The sequence below is a fragment of the Diaphorina citri genome, unplaced genomic scaffold (assembly GCF_000475195.1).
Source record: "Diaphorina citri unplaced genomic scaffold, Diaci psyllid genome assembly version 1.1 scaffold23, whole genome shotgun sequence".
NCBI classification, from domain to species: Eukaryota; Metazoa; Arthropoda; class Insecta; order Hemiptera; family Psyllidae; genus Diaphorina; species Diaphorina citri.
Window position 1 is genome coordinate 263,195 of NW_007377461.1, and position 9,888 is coordinate 273,082.

Consider the following 9,888-nt stretch of genomic DNA (forward strand, 5'->3'; position numbering starts at 1 on the left):
AGATGATTTTGCACATGATCACGATTCGGGATCACAAATCAGAAGATCCAAACGCGTCACGGGTCACCGAATTGGAAACAGTAAACTCTGTGAGCGTGATACTGATACTTGGTGATACCTCTCTCGTGATACCAATAGTGCTCGTGCTGCAGACATGTTTCGGTTTTCCTCATGTGGTCTTCTGAGTTTGATTTCTAGAGTAACCAATGTAGAAGTCGTAGAAGAAAAAGAAATTTAGCTCTAAAAGTCTCATCTAATTATGTGTCTCACAAATATCAAATCCCGGTCTTCGATTAATATCCGTGAATCTCCGCGCTCACTAGTAAGTAATTGAGGCTGTCTTTTGTTTAATGGCAGTTTTTCTTTTGAAGAGGTGTGATAGAGGGAACTGTAACTGCTAAGTAAGGTCTTATCTCTCCGAAAGAGAAGAGAGAAGAAAGACAGAATAGTAGAAAGCCTTCCGTTCCGGGAGCGAACCTTATCTGCTTAGAATAATACTGTCCCGGTCGGGAATCGAATCCGCAACCTGGCGCTTACAAGGCAGACGCGCTACCCTCCAAGCTAACTAGACTGACAATCCCAAACATTTAGGTACGTACCTTATTAATGAAGTTTTTTTTTTTTAAATTTATTTTAATTGAATATTTATTGAATTGAGATTGTTTTCCTTGTTTCAGAGAAGCTGATGGTACTCCTGCGGGAAAATTTATTTTAATTGAATATTTATTGAATTGAGATTGTTTTCCTTGTTTCAGAGAAGCTGATGGTACTCCTGCGGGACGGTAGAACACTCATCGGGTATCTGAGGAGCGTGGATCAGTTTGCTAATCTGGTTCTGCATAAAACCATAGAGAGGATTCATGTGGGGAATCAGTACGGAGATATACCACGGGGGATATTTATCATCCGGGGAGAGAATGTGGTGCTCATGGGGGAAGTGGTGAGTTGGACAAACTTAGAATGGAGAAACGTTGACTTAGACAAAATTAGCTACTTACAGTAAAAAAAAGTGTAGTTTTCTCTTATACTTTTTTTCTTTGGATTTTCCCTTTACCAACAAGGCATCTCGTATACAGTAGGGTATAACTAACAGTTGGTTTACTGTTGCATTTATTTACTTTTTTTAAATAAGAATTTAGGTCACTGTTGTGAAAATAGTTAAGTTATTAAGGTGAGTGATAGGGGTTTTTACTCTCTACTGATGGGGTTTTAATTACCCTCTACTCGATAGGGGGAAGAAGGGCAATCATGACAAGTAATAATCTCATTAAACAGTAAAAAAGTAGTTCTCTATCTGCTCTTGTTATTGTATCCTTGTACAAAGGCATCCGTATGGTACAAGTAGATGAGAACAAACAGTTTTTTGTTTTTATTACTCTTTTTTTTTTTTTTTTTTTTGTTTTTTTTTTTTTTTTTTTTTTTTTTTTTTTTTTTTTTTTTTTTTAAGAGGTTTGACAGAGGGAACTTTAACTGCTATGGTCTTATCGTCCCGAAATCGAGGAGAGAAGGAAGACAGGATAGGAGAAAGCCAGCCGTTTCCGAGAACGAACATTATCCCATCAGGATAAAATCCGCCCCGGGCGGGAATCGAACCCGCGGCCTAGCGCTTACAAGGCAGACGCACTACCAACTAAGCTAAGTAGGCTGGCACTCGAAATTCCTTGCATACTGGCATACAGCATAAAGTCTTGTGATAGATTTTCAAAAAGTGATTTGCTAAATTTTCAATGTTCATCTCTTGCTTCCCTAGGACAAGGAGAAGGAGCACTGTCCTCAGCTACAGCAAGTGTCGGTAGAGGACATCCTCAATGCTCAACGCAAAGAGCAAGAAGTCAAACAGGAGCGGTCTCGCATGTTGGCTAAACGACTCAAAGAACGGGGCCTCAGTTTTGTTCCGGACCTGATTAACGATGATTTGTTCTGATCTGGCAACGTGGCAATCGCGAGCGCTTTCTACCGGACGAGTTTGACAACACTGTAAGGAAAAAGAAGTGGGTTTTCTTCTTGGTTGAAAATTGTTTCTTCCAGCGAGGGCTGAACGCAGGAATTTCAAAGTAAAATCGAACCTAACTATCCATTTTAGGATGGATTTGGACTCATCCAAAGTCCAAAATATTGAATTTTAACTGGTTAATCTCAACCCAAGGTCTAAAATGCTGAATTCTGATTGGTTAATCTTACACCAAGATCTAAAATGCTGAATTCTGATTGGTTAATCTTACACCAAGATCTAAAATGCTGAATTCTCATTCGTTAAATTTAATCTCAAAAGTTTGTGGTCAACAGTGCTGTATGAGGAGTGTAGGATTTTTTGTTTACTGCCTTCTTGGCAATTGAAGTGTAAATTCTTTTGTTTTAATTTATTTATTATTTATTATACCCTACATAGAATCTAATTAGCTTGCTACATAATTTAGGATATAGGTACCTACTTACTTTTTAATGTAAAAAATAAAATAAAATACATACTTTCAGAATTAAAGAAATTCAGATATGACGTTAGTTGTTGTTCTTTTAAATGAGATCAGGTAGGAGGGAATGTAGAATTAAAAAAAAAAAGTCAGCATTTCTCTGGCTCTAGCATTTCTCACAGCTCACAGTCTCTGTAGCTACTGTTTCTAATTTCAAAATGGCCGACGTACAATTTTTTTGCTTCACTCTTTCAGACATAGACGAAATCCACTCTTTCTCACATCTTTGATACTTGTAACATAATTTAGGATATACCTACTTACTTTAATGTAAAAAAATAAAAAAACACTTTCAGAATTAAAGAAATTCAGATATGACATGAGTTGTTCTTTTAAATGAGATCAGGTAGGGTAGGAGGGAATGTAGAATTAAAAAAAAAAAAAACGGCATTTCTCTGGCTCTAGCATTTCTCACAGTCTTAGCTACTTTAATCGAGTACCTAACGACCAATGACGGTATTAAACCAGTGTAAAAAGATTAATCATACGATTAGATGAGAATTGATTGTAAAGGAGGCACTTTTAGTAATACTGTGATACAAAAGTTGCGAAGAAGCCCTCTGCTTTACCACAAAGGATTCAGGATTTGATATCAGATATCATTATTAGATCTGTTTGTTTTCGGACGGGCTGGAATTTTTCTGTCCAAAATTGTCCTTTCCGGGATAGGGATGTAAAATATTGGTGCTTTGAAGTTTGAGGTGGTACTTAAACAGGGCAAGGCAAAAGAAGACAATATAATTTTGGAATAAAGTTTTGATAAGAAAAAATAAATAAAATAATAATAGTACAATAGAAACTCAAATAAATAAAAGGCCTTTGTTTACGTCTTCGAACAGTTTGTTATCTACCCCGTTCTTGCTCCCAAACAATGACGTCTGTTTGTTTGTTTGTTTGTTCTGTCGAAAAAGTTCTGAAAATAGAGCAACGTGTGGTATTTTTCCTGTAGGATTAGCTATCTGTTTTTGTTTCTTTTATTTATTTTTAATCATTTTTATGTTGTTTATTATCGTTCTACGCTGACTTATTTTTAATCACACCAACCCACGTCATAAAGATGTGTTGTGAATCTACAAAAATGACCGCCCGGTACGAACAAGCCTTTAGTTACCTTTTTGAACTGCCTTTGCGAACACTTGTTGATCATCCGAAGAGTGAAATTTTCATTTTTTTCGAGTTTCCCAATCACTGATCTGCTGTTAAAAGTTCCATTATAATCTTGATACAACTACCGACTATTCCGCTGTTATAAAAGTTCAATATAAACTTGATACAACTACTATTGCACAGTTAAAAGTTTCATATAAACTTGATAGATTTCCCAAGAGCACAAAAAGTGCTGCCGGAATTCAATAAGAGAGGAGTGGAAAAGTTGCCTGAAAACTATGACGCTGTAACACTTTGCTTCGTAAATGCCCTCGCTCTTATTCGTGAACTGTTTGATAAAAAGTACCTACTTTACCTCTATGAACAAAGTGTGCAAACTTCCTGTACAGAGAAACTGCATAAAGTGCATATTTATTCAAAAGAAGTACTCATAACTTCGATTTTGGGTGTAATATTTCTGTGATAGTTTTCCGAACAATCGTCTTGTGTTTTATGAAAAGAGTAAATAATCTCGAGATTATAGGGTTGGAACTTTCGTTGTCTGTTTGATAAGAGTAATAGTCTACCCACACTAGCATCACCCTTGGCACGAATTTCTTTCCGCGAAAACTCACTTTGTACTAAATAGTGTACAATTGATCAGTTTAATATTTCCAAGAACTTATACATAGATACCTACACTTTTAACTAAAATAATAGTGTAAACTTTGTTTAGGCATTCCTTTTAAAATGAGCTGCCTGCCTCTCTCTCTCATTTATATTCCTATGTTTCTAGCGGAACATACAGACATCCAAACCAAATGCAAAACGGTCGAGTTAAAACATAGACCTTCACTTCTTTCGGTCAACAAGTAATTAATGATTTAATTTGATTTAAAAAAAAAAAAAATGTGTTGGGAATCTCTTCTGTAGAACAATAGCCCTTGCGTCTGACAGCATTGTTATCTTTGTGTGTTTTAATAATTTATTTAATCGGACGGAAGATAAGAAAGGCTACCTAATTCTAATATCTAAGTAGCTACGAGTTATTTTTTCCCCTATTTACGTGTATGCCTGTGGCTTTCACATGTTGCATAATGATGTGTGTTGTACGTAGGTACACGTCTTGGTAAAAAAAAAATCCTTGAAGTGATTGTTTAGCAACGGGAGCAATTTTGTTGTTTTTTCGTCAATTTTGATGTTTTGAATGGAAATAATGTATACCTACAATGTATGAAAATTTAATTCAGGCGAGACAGAAAGTGTGATGTTTGGGGAGGAGAGAAAGAGAACAGTTTGGCCCATCAGTTGAATACCGAAGGTCCTGGGTTCGCTTCCCGGTGGGCTCGATGTTTTTTCGGCTCTGTGCTTTGAGTTCGGGGTGCACTCAGCTTAGTGAGGACAATTAAGTAGCTACTTTAATCGAGTACCTAACGACCAATGACGGTATTATACCAGTGTAAAAAGATTAATCATAGGAGTAGATGAGAATTGATTGTAAAGGAGGCACTTTTAGTAATGTTGTGATACAAAAGTTGCGAAGAAGCCCTCTGCTTTACAACATATGATTCAGGATTTGATATCAGATATCATTATTGGATCTGTTTGTTTTCGGACGGGATGGAATCTTTCTGTCCAAAATTGTCCCTTCCGGGATAGGGATGTAAAATATTGGTGCTTTGAAGTTTGAGGTGGTAACAAGCTGGGTCCGTCCCTCCGGGAATTTTTTAGGCCGTAGTTAATTCGATCGTGATTAGAGAAAATCAGTACCTATGTACCTTCCTTATTTGTTTAATATTCAGTTTATTATTATTCTTGATTTGATATTTCGATTTTAAATAAATAAAATAATAATAGTACAATAGAAACTTAAATAAATAAAAGGCCCTTGTTTACGTCTTCGAACAGTTTGTTATCTACCCCGTTCTTGCTCCCAAACAATGACGTCTGTTTGTTTGTTTGTTTGTTCTGTCGAAAAAGTTCTGAAAATAGAGCAACGTGTGGTATTTTTCCTGTAGGATTAGCTATCTGTTTTTGTTTCTTTTATATATTTTTTTAATCATTTTTATGTTGTTTATTATCGTTCTACGCTGACTTGTTTGTAATCACACCAACCCACGTCATAAAGATGTGTTGTGAATCTACAAAAATGACCGCCCGGTACGAACAAGCCTTTAGTTACCTTTAGTTCTGAAAATAGAGCAACGTGTGGTATTTTTCCTGTAGGATTAGCTATCTGTTTTTGTTTCTTTTATTTATTTTTAATCATTTTTATGTTGTTTATTATCGTTCTACGCTGACTTATTTTTAATCACACCAACCCACGTCATAAAGATGTGTTGTGAATCTACAAAAATGACCGCCCGGTACGAACAAGCCTTTAGTTACCTTTTTGAACTGCCTTTGCGAACACTTGTTGATCATCCGAAGAGTGAAATTTTCATTTTTTTCGAGTTTCCCAATCACTGATCTGTTAAAAGTTCCTTTATAATCTTGATACAACTACCTACTATTCCGCTGTTATAAAAGTTTAATATAAACTTGATACAACTACTATTGCACAGTTAAAAGTTTCATATAAACTTAATAGATTTCCTAAGAGCACAAAAAGTGCTGCCGGAATTCAATAAGAGAGTTGCGTGAGTGGAAAAGTTGCCTGAAAACTATCACGCTGTAACACTTTGCTTCGTAAATGCCCTCGCTCTTATTCGTGAACTGTTTGATAAAAAGTACCTACTTTACCTCTATTATAACAAAGTGTGCGAACTTCCTGTACAGAGAAACTGCATAAAGTGCATATTTATTCAAAAGAAGTACTCATAACTTCGATTTTGGGTGTAATATTTCTGTGATACTTTTCCGAACAATCGTCTTGTGTTTTATGAAAAGACTAAAAATAATCTCGAGATTATAGGGTTGGATAGGGTACAAGTACAAACTTTCGTTGTCCGTTTGATAAGAGTAATAGTCTACCCGCACTAGCATCACCCTTGACACGAATTTATTTCCGCGAAAACTCACTTTGTACTAAATAGTGTACAATTGATCAGTTTAATATTTCCAAGAACTTATACATAGATACCTACAAATTTAGTGGTAGGTAACTAGGTAGTGTAGGTACGTAATCTACAGCTTTGTACAAGTTATTATTAATAGGTAGAAGATTTTGAGGACCAAAAATCGGAAACCGGAAGTTAACGTACATGAAAGTTACCTTTATGAGGTTTACACTCTTACAAAACTCCAAAAATTTTACCTGGATACCTAGTAAAAATATTCGAAATATGTACCTATGTACCTACGTACGGATTCAAAACATTCGTGAAAAAATTCTCCGCGAGTTAAAAATTCGCTATTCTTCACAATCAACGAAGGACGAGAAAATTTTCGTAAACTTTTCGGCTAACTTTCAGAGCGTAAAAAATGAAGGAAAGTTACAAACTCGACTAACTCTGGTACAGGGAGCATAAAGCATCTGAGCATACCTCTCTTCCGCACTTTCATTCCCCTCTGTTGCAGTGAGCATTCCTCTTTTCCCCGTTTTCATACCCCCCCTGATGGTATAATGAGCATTGAGCATACCTCTCTTCTACACAGTCATTTCCCTTGTCTCCCTTTGTTGCAATCCCCTGCCTGCCTGTCCGGGGGTTTCTTTCATCATATCACCACTTAAGATTTTTCCTTCCAAAAGAATTAAAAAAAAAGTCGTGAACATCACTCGACTTTCTATTATCTACATTACAAACGGTCAAACTTACTTGACTTGGCGGGGCGGAGCACTACCGCGCTCCTTAAACTACTCCTAAGGCTCATAGACAAAAAACCCACTCCAAGGCTTAGGTGTAGGTGAAGGGGCGAACGGGGCTACCCAAAGGATGGGTTAAGCTTATACGACTCCAGGGTAGATATGTATACCTAGGGTAAGTGTACCATTTATTCGCCCACTTAAAAAACGTACCATTTATTGGCCCACCTGCCCACATTTATTTTTCTAATTTTTGTTTTTATGACTACAATTTTTGAATAGCACTGGTTTGATAGCAGTCTTTAAGCCCTTTCTTTTGATGAAATTGGATCTTGGAAAAGTTCGTCCAGTTCAGACTTATGTGGCGTATGGTACAGGTGGGCCAATAAATGGTACGTTTTTTAGGTGGGCGAATAAATGGTACACTTACCATACCTCCTTTCCTTCTTACCTGGGGGGTGATTGGACATGTTTAAGGATTTTTATGCAGGATTTGCACAACAAGCAAGACAAGGAAATGAGGATGATAATATGAGTAATAGCAGTGAAGAGATTCTTGAAAACATTGTGACAGGACGTCCAAATTATTGCTTCAACTCCTGAACATGCTAGAATTATTCCTTCAACTCCTATACTTATCCTCCTTAGAAACAAATGTTCCTATTTTTAGTTACTTTTTTGTTTTGTTACCCACCAAGAAATGTGCCTTTTTATTTAATTAGGTACTGAAGTACCTTTTTTTTTTTATCCATCAAGATAATTATATTAAAAAAAAAATATTCCTTATTTGTTTATTTGAACTTACCCAAAAAATGTGCCTTATTTATTTATTTGAAACTAAGTATGTGATAATATAAAATAAAAATGATAAGAGAAGAAAATATAAATGTGTTGGATTTTTTTGTCTTAGTAATGGCCCAATGTCCACAAAAATGGACAATTTTTAGCAGGGGTTTTCAAGGTAAAGGAAACATAATTATTGGAATTTTTTCATTCCAATGTGTCAGAAAAGACTTCTAGATTTCAAATCTGTAAAAAATTCTAAGAAAATTTGAAGAAAAAATCTTGGTCCTCAGAGACTACAAAACATATGTCCACTTATGTGGACATTGGTCCTCTATTAATACAAAGGTGAAATTGAGCTTGGTCCTTTGTTACTACAAAGCGGTTGTCCACGCATGTGGACATTGGTCCTCAGGAGGATAATTGTATTGGAGTAGGTGGAACAATAAATAACAAGTAATCAGGTAGATCGATACATAGGTAGGTACCCACGAGTAGTTGGGTATAGCTACCTGATTAGGTTAGGTATATGTAGGTGTATTGAATCCACATTACTTTTTGACACTCCAAAAGTCCCACTTTACTGTGCTCTAATAAGAAAGATATTTCATCAAGAAGAAGGAGGACGAAGAGGAGGAAGAGGGAGGAGAAGAAGGAGGATGAGGAAGAGGGAGAAGAAGAAGAAGGAGGAGGATGAGGAGAAGAAGGAGGAGGAGGACGAGAAGAAAAATTACATTACTATCCTTCCTATAGGATAAGGAAAGTAAAAAGGAGAAGAAGAAGAAGAAGAAGAAGAAGAAGAAGGAAAAAAATTGAAATACCTACCTAATTGAACTCAAATAAATTGATGATGAACTAAGTCAAGGGCCCAAGTAGAAAAAGGTAACACCCCCTCCCCTACCTAAGGGTCCTATCCTGAGGTGAAGAAGTTTGCCCCCGTTTTCTAAATGAAATAATAATAATAATAGACTCTTGAGTGGAAGGTAACCACTAGGCAAGGTTTTCTACCACCTAACCCTTAGAGCTCCATTATTATGTGGTCAAAATCTCAAATAAATGAGGATAAAATTCCATGCCTCGGCTGGGATCGAACCCACGCCCTCCTGTTTACCAGGCGAGCGTCTTGACCACTACGCTACCGAGGCAGGTTTATTATACTAATATTTTAATAGAGCACCTCTTTAGACCTTAGAAGGCACCAAGTAAGTCTATACCCTCGAAGACATCATGCAAGAAAAGACCAAAAGTAATAAGGATATAAGATTATGAGATGAAAAAGTCCCCCCTCCCCTTTCATCATTTTATAAAAGAAAGGGAGGCTTCTTTTTACCAATAACTGGGAAAAGGGTTTAATTTTCTTCTTTTTCATTTTTCTCTAAGGATATAGGATTATGAGATGAAAAAGTCCCCCCCCTTTCATCATTTTATAAAAGAAAGGGAGGCTTCTTTTTACCAATAACTGGGAAAAGGGTTTAATTTTCTTCTTTTTCATTTTTCTGAATTATTTTAAATACCTACTTCTTGTGCAATAGGTTCTTTTTAAACACTGATGATACCCGAAAGGGTGAAACTAGTCTGTAAGTTAGAATAGAATAGAATAGAATATACCTTGTTTATCCTGCTCGAATGAGACTAAAAAGTCCCTTTACCCCAGCAGTCTAAACAAGGTCGAAAGGGTGAAACTAGTCTGTAAGTTAAGTCATGTTACAATAAAATAAACCTACATATCAACCAAAACCAGTGAAGAGTAAAAGTTATTTTCATATTTAGATACTTAAAAGGGATTCTTTTTACCGATAGGTG

General features: G+C 36.2%; 1 protein-coding gene across 1 annotated transcript in view; it reads left to right on the forward strand.

The window, feature by feature from the left end:
• The window catches only part of LOC103509335 (U6 snRNA-associated Sm-like protein LSm1), a 39,744-nt gene extending 37,461 nt beyond the window's left edge, over positions 1–2,283 (forward strand). Inside the window, exons 2-3 of the mRNA XM_008473947.3 lie at positions 756–940; positions 1,751–2,283. Of these exons, the coding sequence (XP_008472169.1) occupies positions 756–940; positions 1,751–1,924 (359 nt within the window). The 3' untranslated portion in view covers positions 1,925–2,283. The remainder of the gene's footprint in view (positions 1–755; positions 941–1,750) is intronic.
• The last annotated feature ends 7,605 nt before the right edge of the window (positions 2,284–9,888 follow it).